This window comes from Anguilla anguilla, chromosome 11 (genome assembly GCF_013347855.1).
Source record: "Anguilla anguilla isolate fAngAng1 chromosome 11, fAngAng1.pri, whole genome shotgun sequence".
Classification (NCBI taxonomy): domain Eukaryota; kingdom Metazoa; phylum Chordata; class Actinopteri; order Anguilliformes; family Anguillidae; genus Anguilla; species Anguilla anguilla.
The window spans coordinates 40,646,240-40,668,142 of record NC_049211.1 but is presented as its reverse complement, the minus strand read 5'-3'; the positions used below and the strand labels follow the sequence as shown (position 1 = coordinate 40,668,142).

Below are 21,903 nucleotides of genomic sequence, written 5' to 3'. Positions count from 1 at the left end.
GATTAGAGATAATAAAACAGAGAGAGTGTTCTATGTAACTATGAAGGATCTGAGAGAGGAGGACAATGGATGGTATCAGTGTGGAATATCAGTACCAATATGGATCGACGAAATGAGTCCATCAGTGTACATCAGTGTCAAAAAAGGTATTTTTCATGAATCCCTGTCATAGTGCTAATTATGACAGGAAATGACTTTTGAGTTGTTCATATTGTCAAGAAATCCAAACCAAAATATCATTAGCAAATAGAGATAAGTGAGAAAACATGTATATGGATATGAATCAGATAAATACTCCAATACTGAGTAATATGTTTCAGGTGATGGGCACAGCACAGTAAACTGTGTTAAATCAGCTCTGGCAGAGTGCATATGGTCCCTGTTGGACTCATTATGTGCTCTATTAGAGTATAATTAACACTGGACATTTTACTGTGTGGGACTGGTTTACAACATGAGGGAAAAGACAGCCGTTCTAAAGAAGCATTTCAGACTATAGCAAACGGAGCTAATTTATTCACGCTATGGTAATCAAGTGTTTTTCTTTTCACACATTTTTTAAATTCCTCTAGCTGCGACAATACCAGATCTCTGGGGCCCGGTGAATGTAATTGGGCAAGCATTCAGCAGTGAAACAATCAGATGTCAGTATTCTGCAGATTACACCAATAGTGTTAAATACTGGTGTAAAAAAGCTGGTGAGGACGGATGCAGCCCTGTGGTGAACACTGAAAATAAAGAGAGAGAAAATAGAACCCAGATCAGAGATGACCGTTCCAACAGACAGTTCCTGATCACCATCAGTAACCTCACAGCTCAGGACACTGGCGTGTACTATTGTGGAGCGAGGGGACATTCCTCCCTCGGTGGCAATCGGGTTCCGGTGCACCTGAATGTTAAAGCAGGTAAGGGTGCTCACACTGCATCATGGGTACCTGGAAGGATGCTTTAAGTGAAATCTGTTGAAATATATGACTTAGGTGTATTAACTGTCTTAACTACTACTTGTATTTTTTCCATAGACTGCGTTGTTGCCGTTCTCGTTGTTAATGTTAATCAGTTTAACCTCCGGGGTCCAAGTTGAACTATGCGGTTGTTCCCTGCACTTGGACCGGTACTTCTCTCTAGGGGTTTCGTCATACTTGTTCCTGGTTATGGTTATACACTTTGTTGTTTGTCGCTCTGGATAAGAGCGTCTGCCAAATGCCTGTAATGTAATGTAATGTAATATATCTAATTTCATGTATTACTGATTATGATACTTTAAGAACCACAAATCTTGAAGTTCACTTTTTTGCAAATCATTGAAACTTTTTCATGCATGTCATTTTGTTTAAAAAATATATATAGACCATTCTGAAATGTCAACCACATCCAAGACTCTAGTAGAATCAACTCCTGCATCCACAGTAGGAAAACCAGAAAAGGGGAATTGGAGGTCAACAGAAAAACAAGAAGGACCAGCAATAGCAAAGAATCCTCCGTAAGTAAACCATAATCACAAAACAAAAAATGCAAAAATAAGTTGAGCGTTAAACAATGCAGATTATTTTAAAAGGTTACTACAGGAAAATGATACTGTCATGACCAGGGTGACACAATAAAAATGATGTCAGATTATACATCAACGTCAGCAACGGACCCTCAAAATAATTCAACAAATGTTTTCTTACAAATCTGTGATAAATTTAAACATCAACGTAACCAGCAGCACAGAAGGATGACCCCAAACAAAGCTCTCTCCATTTATGACTGCTGCACATGAACATGCTGACATGACAGAGCGTGTCTCTGTCAGAGAGTCTGTCTCTCCTGAGGAAAAGTGCCTCGCTCTTATTGGTTGCCAGGTATTTCCTCCCTGATAGGGGGGGCTTCATTCCCGCTGCCCACTCTCGCCATTTCCGCCGGAGTTCTTATGTGTGGCTACTGTTTGCATCCATCCATCCATCATCCATCTATCCTTTCACCCATCCATTATCTAACCTGCTTATTCCTGGTCAGGGTCACAGGGGGGCCGAAGCCTATCCCAGAATGCACTGGGCCCGGGGCCGGAATGCACCCTGGACAGGACACCAATCCATCGCTGGCCTGTTTTTGCATCCAAGGTCAAACGTAAGTCGATATTTGTCTGAGAGCAGTTGTCTATTTTTTAAGCATGAAAACTCATGACTACTTCCTCTTTTTGGCGGTTGCATTATTCTCCATGGCTTCATTGCAGGGGAGTTTAGACTAAAGAAGCATGAAGTTAGAGCTCGTTGTTTGCAGGAGACCTGTCTCTACTGTTTGGAGGAGTCTCTTCTTCAGACTGCTTCTTGGACGGATGATGTATTGGGAATACCAAGTCACTCAATGTATAAATGTTGTTTCCTTCGACACCATACTAGTGTGAACAGCTTGCATGTTAAAATGATGGTTTGGAGTGACATAAAGAAAAGGATAAAGTGAAGTCACGTCCCATGAAGTCTCCTTTTTTCAATAAGTAGATAAATCTAAATGCTATAAAACTACTGCACATGTATCATTTATTTATTTAACTGATAAGAGGCAAACAGACTTCTCAAAGAAGCAGTGGTTTACCACAGACCATTTCTCTTTCTGAAAATAAAAACAGCAACACAGCAACTGTCATGTGGGCCACTTCCTATAAAGCCTCAAACTCTTAAAACCCAGTTAATATGCTCACAGCAATCATATGAAGGTTTATAAAGGCTTTAGGAATGCAAATAGTGTTACCATAATTTCCTTGTTACCATGTATGTGTGTGTCTTGTCTGCATCTGCGTGTGTGTTTATGCGTGCATGTATGCATGTGTGTGTGTACGCATGTGTGTGTGTGTGTGTGTACGTGTGTGTACATGTGCATATGTGTGCATGTGTGTTTGTGTGTATGTGTCTATGTGTGTGTGTGTGTATTCATGTGCGTGTGTGTGCGTGTGTGTACGTGTGTGTGTGTGTATTCATGTGCATGTGTGTGTGTGCGTGTGTATGTACATGTGCATGCGTGTGTGTGTACATGTGTCTGTGTGTGTATGTGTGTTTATGTGTGCGCGTGTGTGTGTGCGTGTGTACGTGTGTGTGTGTGTGTGTGTTTCTCTCTCTTATACATTCCCAGGACTCCAGATGGGTGAGCTTGGCCCTTTATCCTCCCCCTTTCCATACCAGGGAGGGATCGCATCTGACGCCATGTTCCTTTGGACTCTCAAAACTTATTTCACATGATGACTAAATGCTGGCTCCTCATTTAGAGTATTTTTTCAAGACCAAGAGAATGTGGGTTAATGTTAGGTTCTTGTGTGCTTATTCAGTATTTATGATATGTTAGACATAACCAATCATTTACTGTTATATTTCGCTATATACTTATGTATTAACCAATCACCAGTCAGATTTAGAATTACGCATGTTTGAGCAAAACCAATCATGTACTTTTACTTTCAGTTATAAGAAGAGGGCAGCGCCCCTGCTCTTCAGTTCATATTTGTGCTCTTTGCTGTGTGTAAGTGCCAGACTCTATCTGCAGAAATAAAACCTGTCTCTCACGTGGATATCAGAATCAGAATCAGGTTTATTGCCAAGTAGGTTTTCACATTCAAGGAATTTGTTTTGGTCTGGTGATGCATAACAGTGAACATAAAATAAAATAAATAAAATGAAATAAAATAAAATACACATAGTGCAATAAGCATAAACATAGTGCAAACAATAAACATAAACAATAAACAGTGCAAGGATAAGCACAGTGCAAGGGGACAAAGTGTTATAATAAGTACAGGTGCTGTCTGTTTGGTGTCTGTGGGGGTCAGGATAACAGACAGTGTCAGTGGGGGTCCCGGGCCTTGTTGATGAGGCCAGCTGCAGTCGGGGAAAAAACTGTTCTTGTGCCATGAGGTTTTGGTCCTGATGGACCGCAGCCTCCTGCTGGAGGGGAGTGTTTGAAAGAGTTTGTGTATAAGTTTTTGGCTACAAAAAAGATGCTTAATATTTGGGGTATTGAACAGTGCAGATTCTGCCAAGAAGAGACCAGTGGGCCATTTATTTTGGTATTGCCCGTTTGTGGGCCTTTGTTGGATGCGGGTTCAGGGCTGGTTTTCTGGCTATAATGGTCAGTTTCAACTAGACTTGCCCACAGTGCTGTTGGGAGATCTAAGAAATCATACCCAAACAATAGTCAATATGATAATTCTTTTTGGGAAAATATTTATTTTTGGGTCAAAATCTGGGGAGGCCTTACGAACTGAGAGATTTAAACTGTTTGTAAAACATCACAGCACAATTGAGTGCTACATTGCACAACAAAATAGTAGATTGTTTGTATATAAGGAGAGATGGGGTGCACTGAGAGTGGCAGAAGGCTGGGAATAGGAAAGGAGGGGGAAGGAAAGAAGGAACGAAAGAAAAAAGAAGTATATGTGTGTATATATGTATGTGTGAGTGTATGTATGTATGTATGTAGGTATGTATATGCCTGAAGTATTTACAAGTTAAATGGTAAATAAGAAATTAAATAACCATAGAAAATAATAATAAAGTTGTGCTCCAAAGATGGGGGTGGGGGGTTGGTATTGGGGTGAATATTTGTATGACACATACTGTGAGGGAAAGGGACATCACTGGGTAAGTGGGCAGGGACCTGGGCTGGCGGGGGGGGGGGGGGGCTCTGAGTTTGTGTCCAGGGTGGGAGGGGTCGGCCACAATCTTTCCTGCCCGCCTCAGGGCCCTGGAGGTGTGCAGGTCCTGGAGGGATGGCAGGTTGCAGCCAATCACCCTCTCAGCAGAGCGGATGATACGCTGCAGTCTGCCCTTGTCCTTGGCAGTGGTAGCAGTGTACCAGATGGTGATGGAGGAGGTGAGGATGGACTCAATGATGGCGGTGTAGAAGTGGACCATCATTGGCATTGGCAGGTTCAACTTCTTCAGCTGCCGCAGGAAGTATATCCTCTGCTGTGCCTTCTTGGTGAGGGAGCTGATGTTTAGCTCCCACTTGAGGTCCTGGGTGATGATGGTGCCCAGGAAGCGGAAGGCTTCCACAGTGTCGACTGGGGAGTCACACAGGGTGATGGGGTTGGGTGGGGCTGGGTTCTTTCTGAAGTCCACAACCATCTCCACTGTCTTTAGAGCGTTGAGCTCCAGGTTGTTTTGGCTGCACCAGGACAGACTCATCCCCACCAGAGATGAGCCCAATGAGAGAGGTGTCGTCTGCAAACTTCAGGAGCTTGACTGACTGATGACTGGAGGTGCAGCTGTTTGTATACAGGGAGAAGAGTAGAGGGGAAAGGACGTAGCCTTGACGGGAACCGGTGCTGATGGTCCGGCAGTCGGAGACGTGTTTCCCCAGCTTCAAGTGCTGCTTCCTGTCAGACAGGTATATGCATCATGTTTACCGTTTTGTCCTTATAAATCTATCAAACGCAAGCGCTGTTTTCATGAGTGCAAGAGGAGATGTCTGCCAGAGGCAGTGATGTGTTGGCTCTGGTTATATGATCATACACACAGCAGCCATTGATAATGCATGACCTGAATGTGTCGCATTTGTATTTATATCTGAAAATGTATGTAAATACATATTTGAAGTATTTTCAAATGCATTTACACATGAAATACTTTGTATTTGATTTATTTAAATTATTTCAATGGAAAACCAATTAATAGAATTTAAAAATACATTCCTTTAAATAAATACCTTACTGGGAAACCAAATACTTTCTCAAATAGTATTTAGAGGCTTTTTAAAACACATTAAAACATAAATACAATTTTAAATATTTCAAATACATACCAATATGTATTGTGTCCTGTGCTGTGAGGTTACTGGTGGTGATCAGGAACTGTCTGTTGGAAGGGTAATCTCTGATCTGGGTTCTGTCTTCTCTCTCTTTATTTTCAGTGTCCACCACAGGGCTGCATCCCCCCACACCAGCTTTTTTACACCAGTACTTAACACTATCGGTGTAATCTGCAGAATACTGAATACTGAATTATAATTAAAAGTAAAAATTAAGTATAATACTATTAACATTATTATTACTACTGTCATTAAAACCAGGATTTATTTATCTCAGAATAGTATAGTCAGTAGCCAATACAGAATAATATATTCTCTGACATATTTAGCTTAAGGATTTGAGATTATAACGTGTAAAATGTTCAGATATGATGATTTCAAAAATACTGACCCAGCCACCTGTTGTCAATTTGCCAATCCAGCCAGCTGGCTTTATATACCCCAACCAGACATGCAGTCAATGGAATGGATGGTGGTTGCAGAGACGGAAACCAAACCTAAAAGTGGTGTGCATAGGAGTGGTTGAGCCGTACATATTCACTACTAATTAACAATGGAAAATGGCACAACTGGACTGGGATTGGTCTGCAGTCACCTGACGCATTCTCATCAAAATACTGTCCTCTAATTAGACAGCTGTCAGCTGTCAGAGCTGATAGGTTTTCACATATTCAGTACTTTTTAGATCTTTCAACAGCTTGGTGCAATTGCACATGCTGCATCACTGGCCTACTTTTTTTGAAGAAAGTAATATTTGAAATGTAATATTTGAAAGTAATTGCAAATGCATGCAAATGCTTCTTAAATGATTTTCAAATACAATTTGTTATTTAAATACTCAGTATTTGTAAATGGTGTTTTTCAAATAATTTTTTAAAAAATTACTAATTAAAATACTTTAAATATGTATTTGATCCAGGTCCGGTCCTATCCCTGCAACCTGTTCTCAATCGCTGTCATGCACTGCCATCTACAGGCTGGATGTAAAAGCCCAGACCATCGACAATCAGACATGGGCTACCCACGCTCTGTACACCAGGTCTTCGGAGGTGTTACAATCTGAGTCAGACTGTAACAGGATGAATGATGAGGGAAGTGAGTGGGGAATGGGTAAGAGGGAACGTACCACAAACCGACCAGTAATGCCGGTCCCTATCTGTCTCCTCAAATCTAACTGAAAACTAGTATTTTTAGGGTATTGGGCACAGGGCAGCTTTGAACACTGAACTTTGGATAGTTAGCCGATAGCCTGAAACCAAAAGTCAGAATAGCTACCGGCCTGTAGGTTTTCACTACCACCCTAGCAAAGCACACCTCATTCAACAGCTAGAGGTCTTGTTCAGCTGCTTATCAGTAGAGTCAAGTGTGCCTAGAGGTTGGTTGCTCTCCAGGAACAAGGGATGGTTACCACTGTTTCAGAACATAGCATGTGAAATAATATAGTTTTTTAATCTGTTCTCTTAAAGTCAAGATTTTGTTGCATGTCACCACATACGTATGTTTTGCAAAATTATATATCACTGTGATTTAACAGTGGACATTACCTGAAAAATCAAGCTGTCTGGTTGGACACAAAAACAATGCACCATAATATGTGAATGAACTTTTTTCTCACATACTATCACGTCTGATTCATGGCAATATTAAGTATTTCTTAATTTATACATGTGACCAAATATGTGTTTTTGGATGAAACACAAAGACCAAAGAGCAAAAATAATTCAAATCTGTGAATAACAATTTTGCAATAATGTTGCAAATTATTCATCTGACTATCATTGACATTTTCACTAGTGGTGAGAAAGTTAAATAATCAATTCTTACAAATATGTACCTACATGTTGTTTAATAATTCTTATTGTTTGTACTGGAATTAAAGTTTCTAATTCAGCAGACCGAATTCTCGGTCTGTTTCTACTGCTTTTAACCTGTTTGCCTGGAGCAAACTCTAAGTCATTTGTGTCTGCTTTGAAAGCCTTGATTATTTAAATTGTTTATTTTATTTGAGTCTTATCATAAGCATTTTTTCTTGTTATGCTCATGAAAACTGCCTCAATGCACTGGAAGGCATATTAGAATCTCAGTCCAATATTAAGTTATTTTATAGCTCAAGGGAAATGTTGTCACTTTGTAGAACTGCAAGTTCAATAAACAAGCCATTTAAATGCCTATGATTAAATCTACATTTAATTATGAATAAAAAAGTGCACAATTATTGATAATAAACAAAACATAGCACAAAAACAACAGCAATATAAAATCATTTAATAGTGTGCTGGTGCTGTGCCATTGCATGTGGTCAGTACAGTCTGTATGCACTGTGGCACAGAGTCTATCAGAGTCTGGAGTTCTGCAGAATGGCATCACTTTTCCACAGGAGAGTCAATCAACTCACAGTTAGTTGGTGGAACTGGAGAAAGCTGTATCAGGTGCCCTTGCAGAATATGGACTGTGAATAATAAATGCGGTTCAGAACATGTGACTGAAAAGGCCATATGGGTAATATCAGTGTTCTTCTCTTCAAACCACTGAGGTAACGTTTTGTGAAAAGGGGTAGTGTCAACTTGAATGACATTGCCCTCTGAAGAAAATAAATATTTAACATGGAGTGATGCTGACCATTCAGTGCCATGACAGTACTCAGAGTACACCAGTATGCAAACACAAAATTACCAGAGCCCTTTACTGTTGGAGCACGACTATCTTTCCATGTTTTGTTCACTATCTGCACTCTCTAAAGTAGAAACACTTCCACCAATTGCTTTTATGAGGGTCAGAATTGCTCACCAAAAGTATAATCATGCCAAGCGATTAGGACAGTCCAAAGCCTACAATGCCCCCATGGGGATATCGATGGTAATGCAGGTTGAAATAATTGCCCACACAAAACACAGACACACACAAACTCACACAAACACCCACACACGCACGCACACATACAAACACACACATATAAACACGTACACACACACACACACACACACACATACATACATACATACATACAAACACGTACACACACATGCACAAACACACACATATACACACATACAAACATACACACACACATACACACACACACACACACTCACACACACACACACACAACTCACAAATATACGCACTGTAGGACAAGCAAGGATTAATTAAAAATATGTTTATTTTCTGTATCCAGTGTTTCCAAAAGCCAATGCCCTTGTTAAAATGTTCAGCACTCTGAAAACTGAACAATACTGAACAAGTGCTATTGCATGCTCCCTCACTTAACCTACATACAAAACATATTTTATGTGATTAAATTTAATAATTATTGTTCAAAATGGGATTTATTAAGTAAATTGCCGAATTCATTGGTAGATCAGTCTACAGTAAACTGGTGGAATCTACCAATAAGTCGAAACAAGCTCTCTATCAGGTTTTAAGATTAAACAATTGAATTCAATACAAAGAAGTCACTTAGATTAATGAATTGAAAGCATACATTCTTTATTGAATTCAGACGCACTACTTCTAAATGACAGAACAGAAGACATTATACAAAACCATAAACAATTGATTTGGTAATACCAGAAAAGAGAGAGAGAGACAGACAAGACAGATCTTGTCAAAGTGTTACCCACTTCTAGTTTAAGCGCCACAGGATGAAAGGAAACCAGCTAAAAACACACAACAAAGGAACCACCATCAAAATAAAAAGAGAAAAACGCCGTCTCCATAGGCTCAGAAACCAACCGCAACACAACACAACTTTTTCCTATGGCCATCTTAAATACCTTACCCAGCATGGCTTGAGGATGTTTGCCCCGATTGGGTGATGCCAAGTTAAGGTGTAGGAGAGAAGGGAAGGGGGGTCAGACTCATTCATGACAAGGACTGGCCTACCTAAAGATTGCATTCAAACTTAAAGGGAAATGTTAGGCATGTAGTCTTGCAGGGTCTCACACGTGCACACACACACACACACACACGTGCACACACACACAAACATACTCACACATATACACACGTGCACACACACACACATATACACACGTGCACGCACACACACACACATACACAAACACACACACATACACACACATATGCACATGTGCACGCACACACACACACACAAACATACACACACATATACACATGTGCACACACACACATATACAAACGTGCACACACACACATACATACACACATACACACACCTATACAAACGTGCAAACACACACACACACACATATACATACATACACACACATAAACACACGTGCACACACACACACATACACACACACATATATACACACGTGCACATACACACACACACACACAAACACACACATATACACATGTCCACACACACACACACACACACACATATACACACAAGCACACACACACACACATGCACACACGCACACACACATATACACACGTGCACACACACATTCACACACACACATACATACACACACCTATAGAAACGTGCACACACATACATACACACACATATACACACGTGTACACAGACACACACACGCACACACCCAAACACACACATATACACATGTGCACATACACACACACACACACACACACACATACGTGCACACACACACAAACACACACATATACACATGTCCACACACACACACACACATATACAGATGTGCACACACACACACATGCACACACGCACACACACATATACACACGTGCATATACACATATACACATATGCACACACACACATGCACACACGCACAAACACACATATACACACACACACATGCACATACACACACCTATAGAAACATGCACACACATACATACACACACGTGTACACACACACACACATACACACACACATATATACACACGTGCACACACACACACACACACGTGCACACACACACAAACACACACATATACACATGCACACACACATATATACACACGTGCACACACACATTCACACACACACACACATACATACACACACCTATAGAAACGTACACACACATACACACGTGCACACACACACACACACATACACACGTGCACACACACACACACACATACACACACATACACACATATACACACGCACACACACATATATACACACGTGCACACACACATTCACACACACACATACATACACACACCTATAGAAACGTGCACACACATACACACGTGCACACACACACACACATACATACACACACATATACACACGTGTACACACACACACACACGCACACACACACCCAAACACACACATATACACATGTGCACATACACACACACACACACACACACAGACGTGCACACACACGAACAAACACACACATATACACATGTGCACACACACACATAGATATACACACATATTCACACGTGCACACACACACACATGTGCACACACACATACATACACACACACACACACACACACACACACACACATATACACGCAGAAATCCCCACCTCACGCTCCTCATGTTGCTAAACTCCTCTAACCCCATCTGCTGTCTTCGAAATGCCTTTCGTTTCCATCTTGTTTTTGCAAATCACACTGAGGTGCACTCGATCATGTCCAAGTAAATCCCAAATAGGTTAACTGGCTATCATACTTGGTTTGGTGCCGGTGCTTTGAAGCTGTGGTGCCTCTGTTCTAATAAACCTCTCCATGTTACTTAGCTAGCTAGCCTGCAAATGGCAAAAAGACTGCAGACTGAGGTAATGAGATTAGAACAGGCTGAGTTATAACATTGGGTTATACAATGGGTTAGCCTACAAACTAAATTCCTCATAAGTTTAAATTGTGCCATGGGCTTTAAAACATAGTTTCTCAGCTAAACAAATAAATAAATAAAATTTTACTCCCTCTGGCCTCTAGATTTTCCTAACAGTAGGCTAGTGCAAAAGGGACAGACAGTTCAAAATTGAGAGCCTCTCAAAACAACTTGTGAATTCATTTTCACAGTAATGTGAAGTTTATTTCTTATTTTAGCACCTTTTCTGTATTGCCTGTTCATTAGTTAAATCATGTGAGTGAGTCTGCTGTGAGTTTGTGTCTATTTAACAGAGAGAGAGAGAGAAAGAGAGGGAGACAGAAAGAGAGAGAGAAAGAGAGAGAGAGAGAGAAGGGGGAGGGAACAGAGAGAGAGGAGACAGTGATCTGATGAGAGAATTAATGGCTCACTTAAACAACATGAAATGGTCCATCACACATTGAAACAGAATGTTGTGCAGATTACTGAACATAATAAAATTGATAGGGGAGTGTCCAGAAGAACCAAATGATGCCTAATGAGTCCACATTTACACCCAAGTACAGCTAACTGCTCAAGAGTAACCAAGCGTAACCAAACTCAAGAGTACAACTGTGAGTCACACACACATGCGCACACACACACACACGTACATGCACCCACAAATGTTACCACATCATAAACACCAGCTCAAATGAGTCATTCAGAGAACTGGCAGTGTTATAATATCTTTGGTTGTTTGAGAAAATATCTATGAAAACTGAACAATTATAATTAGGGTCTGCCCATAACTATTTTGGAAATTATGTACAGTACAAAATGCTTAAATATAGTTAAAATTGTGTATGCTGTATTATACATACACAGTGGCTAAATGTTGCATATGAGCAGGTCAAGGCTGTAGTTAAAAGAGTTAACATGGTGAATAAAAGCACCAGACTCCTAGGACTCCTGTGCAAGCTCGAGCTTAAACCTGCAGTCACGCCCTTGCCACAGTTGCATTTCCTTCCCTTCACTCGGTTAATTACAGCACACACCCAGCTAAGAACAGGAAGGACACAGACCGTTTGTGTTCCTCTCAGATACACGCTCCAAAACAGAAGCGTCGCCTTCAGATCCAGCAGCAATGAGGCTGGCTTTGGTCCTCTCCTTCCTCTCAGGTAAACACACGCATCTCTGTTTTACTCTCATTCTGATTGGCTGATGCGATCCATTATTATAAAACAGGAGCGTGGTGGTTTTATCCACGCAATGAATGCTGAGCAGAAATGTGGAAACTTAAAGAAAACGTGCTTAACCTCATATGGGTTATGTATATGACTGTCTATGGTATATCTATGGTAAGCTCTTATACATGTTTATATAAGCTGTAAATGTTCTGTAATGGCTGTATTAAGCGATGTGCTGAATATAAGCTGAATTATGCTATGACTGGGTTGGGCATAATTCATGGAGAACACATTCATAACATTAGTGTTAAATTAATGTTGTTATAGAATATGTGCATAGTGTCTATGGTGGAGTATTAATCTGAAATGTTTTTCTGTGCCATTGTACTGAGGAGCCTTACTATAGTGATAAAATGGCTACACTACACTTAAGCCTTATCATAAAACATTTCTTCTGTGCTTTTTTTAGGAGCCTACTCTGCTGTTGTCTGGGGTCCAGGGGAGGTGAGGGTCTTGGTGGGTGACAGCGTGACTGTCCCCTGTAGATATACAGGTTATGATAAGAATCAGAAATACTGGTGCAAAGAAAAAATACCACGGCGTTGTAGCGATTTGGTGAAGACTGATGGCACCACCAAAGACGAAAGAATGTCGATTAGAGATAATAAAACAGAGAGAGTGTTCTCTGTAACTATGAAGGATCTGAGAGAGGAGGACAATGGATGGCATCAGTGTGGAATAGCAATACCAAGATGGTTCGACGAAATGAGTCCATCAGTGTACATCAGTGTCAAAAAAGGTATTTTTCATGAATCCCTGTCATAGTGCTAATTATGACAGGAAATGACTTTTGAGTTGTTCATATTGTCAAGAAATCCAAACCAAAATATCATTAGCAAATAGAGATAAGTGAGAAAACATGTATATGGATATGAATCAGATAAATACTCCAATACTGAGTAATATGTTTCAGGTGATGGGCACAGCACAGTAAACTGTGTTAAATCAGCTCTGGCAGAGTGCATACGGTCCCTGTTGGACTCATTATGTGCTCTATTAGAGTATAATTAACACTGGACATTTTACTGTGTGGGACTGGTTTACAACATGAGGGAAAAGACAGCCGTTCTAAAGAAGCATTTCAGACTATAGCAAACGGAGCTAATTTATTCACGCTATGGTAATCAAGTGTTTTTCTTTTCACACATTTTTAAAAATTCCTCTAGGTGCGACCATACCAGATCTCTGGGGCCCAGTGAATGTAATTGGGCAAGCATCCAGCAGTGAAACAATCAGATGTCAGTATTCTGCAGATTACACTGATAGTGTTAAATACTGGTGTAAAAAAGCTGGTGAGGACGGATGCAGCCCTGTGGTGGACACTGAAAATAAAGAGAGAGAAAATAGAACCCAGATCATAGATGACCGTTCCAACAGACAGTTCCTGATCACCATCAGTAACCTCACAGCACAGGACACTGGTGTGTACTATTGTGGAGTGAAGGGACATTCCTCCCTCAGTGGCAATCAGGTTCCGGTGCACCTGGAAGTTGAAGCAGGTAAGGGTGCTCACACTGCATCATGGGTACCTGGAAGGATGCTTTAAGTGAAATCTGTTGAAATATATGACTTAGGTGTATTAACTGTCTTAACTACTACTTGTATTTTTTCCATAGACTGCGTTGTTGCCGTTCTCGTTGTTAGTGTTAATCAGTTTAACCTTCGGGGTCCAAGTTGAACTATGCTGTTGTTCCCTGCACTTGGACCGGTACTCTCTAGGGGTTTCGTCATACTTGTTCCTGGTTATGGTTATACACTTTGTTGTTTGTCGCTCTGGATAAGAGCGTCTGCCAAATGCCTGTAATGTAATGTAATGTAATATATCTAATTTCATGTATTACTGATTATGCTACTTTAAGAACCACAAATCTTAAAGTTCACTTTTTTGCAAATCATTGAAACTTTTTCATGCATATCATTTTGTTTAAAAAATATATATTGACCATTCTGAAATGTCAACCACATCCAAGACTCCAGTAGAATCAATTCCTGCATCCACAGTAGGAAAACCAGAAAAGGGGAATTGGAACTCAACAAAAAAACAAGAAGGACCAACAATAGCAAAGAATCCTCCGTAAGTAAACCATAATCACAAAACAAAAAATGCAAAAATAAGTTGAGCGTTAAACAATGCAGATTATTTGAAAAGGTTACTACAGGAAAATGATACTGTCATGACCAGGGTGACACAATAAAAATAACATCAGATGATACATCAACGTCAGCAACGAATTCTCAAAATAATTTAACAAATGTTTTCTTCAAATCTGTGATAAATTTAAACATCAACGTAACCAGCAGCACAGAAGGATGACCCCAAACAAAGCTCCATTTATGACTGCTGCACATGAACATGCTGACATGACAGAGCGTGTCTCTGTCAGAGAGTCTGTCTCTCCTGAGGAAAAGTGCCTCGCTCTTATTGGTTGCCTGGTATTTCCTCCCTGATAGGGCGCCTTCATCCCCGCTGCCCACTCTCGCCATTTCCGCTGGAGCTCTTCTGCTGCTCTGCTGTGTGGCCGCTGGCGTTGCATGGAAGATCAAACGTGAGTTAATCCTTATCGGAAAGCAGCTGTCTATTTTCAATGTGGAAAGCACCAGTGACTGCTTCCTCTTTTTGGCGGCAGTGCTGTTTTTGACTTCTCTTAGAAGCATGTGTGTGGTGTGTGACGGCCACTCCAATACTTTCACTTTGTTGTCTTCAAGCCATTTTGTTACAAATTTGGAGGCATGCTTAGGATTATTCAGTTAGAAGACCCAGTTGCAACCGAGTTCTAACTTTCTAGCAGATGTCTTGAGGTGTTGCTTCAGTATTTCCAGATTATCCTCATTCCTCATGAAGCTATCTATTTTCTGAAGTGCACCAGTCCTTTTTCCAGCCAAACACCCCCGCAACATGATGCTACCACCCCCATGCTTCAGAGTTGGGATGGTGTTCTTGGATTAAAAGCCTCACCCTTTTTCCGCCATACATAGCGCTGACCATTATGGCCAAACAGTTCAATTTTTGTTTCATCTGACCAGAGAACACTTCTCCAAAATGCTAGGTCTTCATCCTGGTTATCAGCTGCAAACTTCATTCTGGCTTTTTTTATTCTGGTCTTGGAGTAGGGGCTTCTTCCTTTCACAACATGGTGATGTGGGAGTCTCTTAATGGTGGATGTAGATACATTTGTACCTGATGCCTCCAACTCCTCCACCAGTTACTTTGTTGTTGTCTTCGGGTTCAGTTGAACCAAAGTTTGTTCAGTCCTGGGAGTTCATTTCTGCCTCCTTTCTGAATGATGCAGTGTCTGTGTGGTCCCAAGATTTTTATATTTGTATACAATTGTTTGTACAGAAGCTCGTGGTACCTTAAGTTGTTTGGAAATTGCTCCTAAGGAGGAACTGGACTTGTGGAGGTCCACTTTTTTTTCTTTTTTTTTTCTGAGGCCTTGGCTGAGTTGCTTGGATTTTTTCATGGTGTCAAGGGCAAAAAGGCAGTGGCTCTGAAGGAAGGGACTTAAATACAGCCACAGGTACCAATTAACTCCCAATTAACTCAATTATGACAATTGACCAATCAGAAGCTTCTAAAAAGTCATTACATCAATTTCTGGAATCTTCCAGACTGTTTAAAGAGACAGTCAACTTGGTGTATGTAAACTTTTGACCCACTGTAATTCTGATATAAGGAATTAAAGCTGAAATAAATCAGTATCTAATCAATTGTTTTAAAATGACCTCTGATGTGAACAAAGTAGATGCCCTAATTGATTTGCCATAAGAAATGTATGGTAACATGAAATGTGTCGAGTTGTGAAAAACTGAGTCTGAATATCTTTAGCCCAGGTGAATGCAAACTTTTGGCCTCAACTGTAGCTTGTGTGGTAACTTGATTGTCTGGAGGGACACAAAAACGTTTACTGGACATCTGATGATGTCCTTTTCGGGGAGGTATATCTAAATGTTTTAAAATTACTACGCATTTAGAATTTCTTCTTTTATATTGGCTACGCATTTACAGATACTGTCCAGAGCCAAACTTAGTGAACAACAGAATTTCAAAGAGGAAGTGGTTAACCATATCTTGATTAATTTCTCTTCCTCAGAATAAAAACTGCAACTGTCATGCCGGCCTGTTTCTGTAAAGAACCAAGCTCTGAAAATCTTCACAGGCCCTTATAATGGTACAGAATGAGAGTGGATATAGTGTATATACCACAGACTTACCACATATTCAACTCTGTTCCTCCTCCCTTCAGTTGTCTTAACCAAAGTAAGTTAAGAAACCTCTTTGGTGACAAGAGTTTCAAGGACTATTTTTCAGCACAGATAAGGCTCGGTATTTACCTATTTTTGTCAAAAAAAAAAAAAAACTCAGATTTTTAATCAATTTAAAGACATTTTTACAGGGATTTTGTTTCCACGCATCAACAAAGTTGTTCCTGTTTACTGAGTTTATGTGATTAGTCTCTGCCAAAGTCCAGCTCTCCTTAGTTACGGTTGATAAATAATTCCGTCAAGTTTTCACTTTAGAAGGCAAGCTTCCATAGAAAACTCACTGAGAGGACCCATCAGTCATATTCACTTGTATTATGTATGGAGTGTATCCAATTGAACACAGAAAACCCCCATGTTAATCAAGTGGCTTCCGGATACATTACAGTGCACTGCACTTAATTCATTTCAAAGGTAGTCTTGAAAAAACAGCTTTATTTTCCTGAGTAGCCGAACGGAGGCTGCGTACTGTACTGTACTTATATATATATATTAATATTCACTAAAAATTATGAACCTGGAGCACACAATATCAATTATAACAGTACATCACATGGTCACAGTATAATGATATCATGGTCACTTGGCCACATTAATTAATAATGACAACAAAAATAGAAATTTCAGTGTTCTATATGGAGCTAAGTCTCTGGTGAGACTACAAAATCTGTGGTTATATTGTTAGAGAGCTTCTTCAAACAATACGACTTATAGCTATTTGTACAGAAACAGTATTTGTGGAATTAAGGGGTACCACTGCTGCTTAGTGTGTACAAACCTGCAGTCACATGACTCTGACTCCCATTTCATTTCAGGTAAAAAAAAAAGACCAGCTGTGGAAGACAAAAATGAAAAGGTACTTTGGTCTTTGAATGAGATGGTCTTTGAAATTCACAAGTGATGTTTCATCCCCTTTACAATGTTCATGAATTGTTCATAGGAAATGAAATGTGTGTTATCTTTTCTACTTTACATTCATTAGCGAGAGTTGTGGTTATGTAGCTTTTATGAAGTCTATATGCATTCATATCCATGACATAAGGATCCCATAGCTATGATGGTAAAGTTCATAAAGGCTTTATGAACCTACAGTAAAGTGTTGCATTATTTCCTCCCCATTGTAGCCCCCAGGAGTCGCTGAAGCGACCTATGCTGAAGTTCTGACCAATGACAGCACACAGGAGCCGAGTGACATGGTTTACTCTGATGTGAATCCACACCAGTGCTCACAGAGCCCTCCTCCACAGGACCAAGTTGTGTACTCTACTATTAACTCCTGAAAGCCCCATTTTTAGACATTTTAGACAACGCTGCCAGACAGTCACTTGACACTCACCGGAATTGCCTCATGCTGAGATTTTATTTTGTTTCTTATTAAAACCTGGGTCAAATTTTATATGGCCACCTGCTAACATTCGAAAACAGTTGTTCAGTTGTTCCCTGAGAATTTTTACCAAAATGTGTCCCTCATCAAAACGTGTAATTACATAACCCTTATAATTATATGAAAATGTCATTTAATGGAAATTCGAATTATATGAAAATAAGATTCATTTTCTTCTGAATTTTTTTTCAAAAAAAGATGTTGCTTTTTAAATTGTCAATGGTCTGTAGGAGTTTCACTGCTGGCTAAAGGATTAAAGTATTTGACCCTGGTGTGCTTGCTGTGAGAGTACTGCATTATAAAAGTCTACAGCACTTTCTGTGTAAAAACAGTTTGAGCAGTGTAATACCATTTCAGCTTTGCATGCAAGCCAATTGCTGCAACATTGGTACATGGAAAGGGTATGACACCTGTGTTCCATCCATCCATCCATCCATCCATCATCTAGATCCTCAGGGTCGCGGGGGATGCTGGAGCCTATTCCAGGATGCATTGGGCGAGATGCAGGAATACACCCAGGACAGTTCGCCAGTTCACTGCTGGGAAACCTGTATACCAGTTTAATGGAATTCAGAAATAAGGGTGTGGAGGGCTGGTGTGGTTAGGGCGCTATATGCAGGTGGAGAGGGAGCGGTTTAGGTGGTTCAGCACCCACGGCTGTTTGCAATTACGACTGATTGGTAACTGTTTATATGTTCTGCCTGCAGTGAGACCGGGGCACTGAATGAGAGACGCACGCGGGGCGACGTGCTGTGTAATCCCCTTCCTTACCGTGTGTGTGTGTGTGTGTGTGTGTGTGTGTGTGTGTGTGTGTACCGACGTCCATGTAACCAGCGCACAATAAAACCTGTGTGCGTCCCAGAACTGAGGATTGTGTGGTTTGTGGAGAGAAGGACTACAAATTGTTACAAAGGGGTATCCTAGTAGATTGTTAGTTTGCACGTTTTTCTCTGTTACTTGGTTTTGAATACAGCCATTTAACAGGAGTTCTTCATATTTGGAGAAAGCTGGTTTGGCACATTGACTAAACATGTATAAATTAGAATATAAATCCCCCTCAGAGGTGGGCTGCTTTTAACTGACAGAACATTACAGTTGCATGAAGGATTGTAAATAACCATTTCCTCAATGTCCAAATTCCTTTTTTAAGAAGACACAGAAATCACAGGCTTTTTATTTATGAATGCAAGTTCAACAATACGACAACAACATTTCTTCAAATGTATAACTGGTGTATGCTACTAGTCTAACTGATGTATCTGCGCTGCTAGTACAGACTGATTGTGATTTGAATCTGGTGGGTAAACAGAAAAGGGGCCGGACATTTTGTCTTTCAGCATGCCTCCTCAGTGAAGTCACACATGAAATGCACTCAAAATGGAATACACGCATTTACTGTGCATTTCATCATAAAGCAGCATGGTGCGCATGAAAGCATTTTCCTCCCTACAAACACCTTGTGGGAAGAAGGCATGCTGTCAAAACACATTGACAACATCAAATATGTTATATACAAACAGTAGAATGCATATACTTTTTTCTGGCATCATTAAAAATGTTCAGGAGCTTATTAGTACTCACTGTATGTCTGCAGCATGCATAAACTCTGCAAGAGGATGCAGTGACTGCTGAGCATCAGATCTTTTTTTTTTTTGTTGGGGGGGGGGGGGGGGGGGGGCGGGCAGTGTGTATGCAGGTTCCGTTTCTGCCAGTTAGGCCCTGGGTCAGTTAGTTTCTCATCATGATAAACCTGGTACATACCAAGATAAAGTCCACATACCACAGTACATCATATGGGGACACTAAATCATGGACAAAATCATTCATGAGCTTGTCTGAATATATAGCTAAAATGTCAGACCACATGAATGGTGAACCTGTGCAGCATTATAATATAAAATACTGCTTTCATGTTGTTTTCATGCTGTCCACTAGCTCTCTCTACTGGGAAATCTGTTGAATGGGAATGAAAGTTACAGAATGGAAAGTAAACTGTTAATGACCTGTTTAAAAAAAGGATGTTTGTGTAAATTAATATCTGTACAGCTTAGCACAATTTATGCCTTTAATGACCCAACTAGTGTTTAATGTGCAAACATGAAATCTACAAATAATTAAACTTAAAAACACAAATAAATACATTTTGATTCATTGATGGTCAAGTTAAGTCATGCTTTGTAGTCTGGAGATGGGAAGAAAAAATAAATGAGGAACATTTTTATACTTTGTAAGGAAAGAAATAGCCATCTTTTACTTTGGCTCTCAGTGTTCTGAGGTCCTCTGGTTTTAGCAGAACGATCGGCTTCCTGTCGACTTTTGGACATCGTATCTAGGGGATCAGATACTATATTTTACATACTTTAACCTTTTAGACAGATGAGTAACTTGTACGACTTTTCTTCTTTCACGCGGCTGTTTTTTGATAAAAATTCTCGGGTATGCAAGGTGTTTTCAATTTCACATAGTCCAGCCGTTTAAATTTAGAGCATTAAGACAACTTCTTGGTGAACAGCAAGAGGAAATATCATCACATGATCAGTTAAAAATAGTAAATAATAACACAGGACACAAATAATGAGACACAGGAATCTAATTGAGGAAGTCCACTGTTGTGCCTGTACAGTGTTGTGACAGAGTACTGAGGAGCAGTCTGTAGTTTTCTGACTATGGATCCTGCTATCTTTATTCTGCTTCTCTTTTCAGGTAATTTAACCGCTAATTTCACAAATACCTGGAGCGATGGAACAGAAAGTATAACATTAATCTCCCATGTGCATTTTTTTTCCCCCACAGGTTGTCACTTATCAAGGGGACAGGACAGAGTAGACGCATCAGGAATGGTTTTGCTGCGATTGCCTTTTTATCCGTATTTCAATAATTATGAAAAGCTCCGCTGCAAATTTTACCAAAGTGTTTGTGTCATGGTACAGGTAGGGGGGACCCAAACACAGATAGAAAAAAACACAAACTCAAAAAGGGAAAATTAACAAAGATTTTACTTACATGACAGGGGACAAAAAAACAGGAAACCAAAAGGCCACACAGGGCACTACCAAAAACACAAAACAGAAAACTCAAAATTCAAAACACACACAGAGCAGAACACAGGTAGGACAGAAACAAGGCAGGAACTAACAGGCAGAACACACAGGCGGAAACTCAGTCACACACACAAGCAGGTCAAAGCACAGGCAGGCAGATACATGAAGGTCAAACAAACACAAACAGGTCAAAAACGCAGGCAGGTACAAATGGTCTGAAACATACGTCGGAAACAAACACAAGTCAGGAACAAACACAAGGAACCAGACACAAAACAGAAGTGCCGCCATCTGGCGGCCCAACAAGGGAAACACAGACAGGAAAACAGGACCATGACAGTTTGTCTCCTGTTTGTGGACAACAGAGGATATGCCGGTGACATTGTGGGGGGAGAAAACAGGCCCCGGCCTGGGCCAGAAATGCCGGGGTCGCTCTCTT

At 40.3% G+C, this 21,903-nt stretch overlaps 2 protein-coding genes and 1 pseudogene across 12 annotated transcripts in view; all 3 read left to right on the top strand.

Moving 5' to 3' along the window:
* The window catches only part of LOC118208718 (polymeric immunoglobulin receptor-like), a 4,396-nt gene extending 852 nt beyond the window's left edge, over positions 1-3,544 (top strand). The window contains exons 2-6 of one of the 6 annotated variants that reach the window (XM_035383647.1): positions 1-146; positions 573-905; positions 1,351-1,483; positions 2,002-2,112; positions 3,112-3,544. The exon at positions 1-146 is cut by the window's left edge and continues 184 nt beyond it. In XM_035383647.1, the coding sequence (XP_035239538.1) occupies positions 1-146; positions 573-905; positions 1,351-1,483; positions 2,002-2,112; positions 3,112-3,127 (739 nt within the window). In that variant the 3' untranslated portion in view covers positions 3,128-3,544. Of the gene's footprint in view, positions 147-572; positions 906-1,350; positions 1,484-2,001; positions 2,113-2,192; positions 2,456-3,111 lie in introns of those variants that run through there. The other 5 variants (XM_035383645.1, XM_035383646.1, XM_035383648.1 and 2 more) reach the window with 5 other exon arrangements.
* Positions 1-21,903, top strand: part of LOC118208713 — a 195,067-nt pseudogene that overhangs the window by 78,112 nt on the left and 95,052 nt on the right.
* LOC118208715 (CMRF35-like molecule 8) overlaps positions 1-21,903 on the top strand; it is a 116,672-nt gene that overhangs the window by 63,388 nt on the left and 31,381 nt on the right. The window contains exons 4-8 of one of the 6 annotated variants that reach the window (XM_035383641.1): positions 13,946-14,278; positions 14,721-14,853; positions 15,231-15,325; positions 17,855-17,895; positions 18,164-18,697. The exons of 3 other annotated variants lie outside the window; for them this stretch is intronic. In XM_035383641.1, coding sequence (XP_035239532.1) covers positions 13,946-14,278; positions 14,721-14,853; positions 15,231-15,325; positions 17,855-17,895; positions 18,164-18,319 — 758 coding nt within the window. In that variant the 3' untranslated portion in view covers positions 18,320-18,697. Of the gene's footprint in view, positions 1-12,550; positions 12,711-13,188; positions 13,519-13,945; positions 14,279-14,720; positions 14,854-15,230; positions 15,326-17,854; positions 17,896-18,163; positions 18,698-21,903 lie in introns of those variants that run through there. 2 more of the 6 variants (XM_035383643.1, XM_035383637.1) reach the window with 2 other exon arrangements.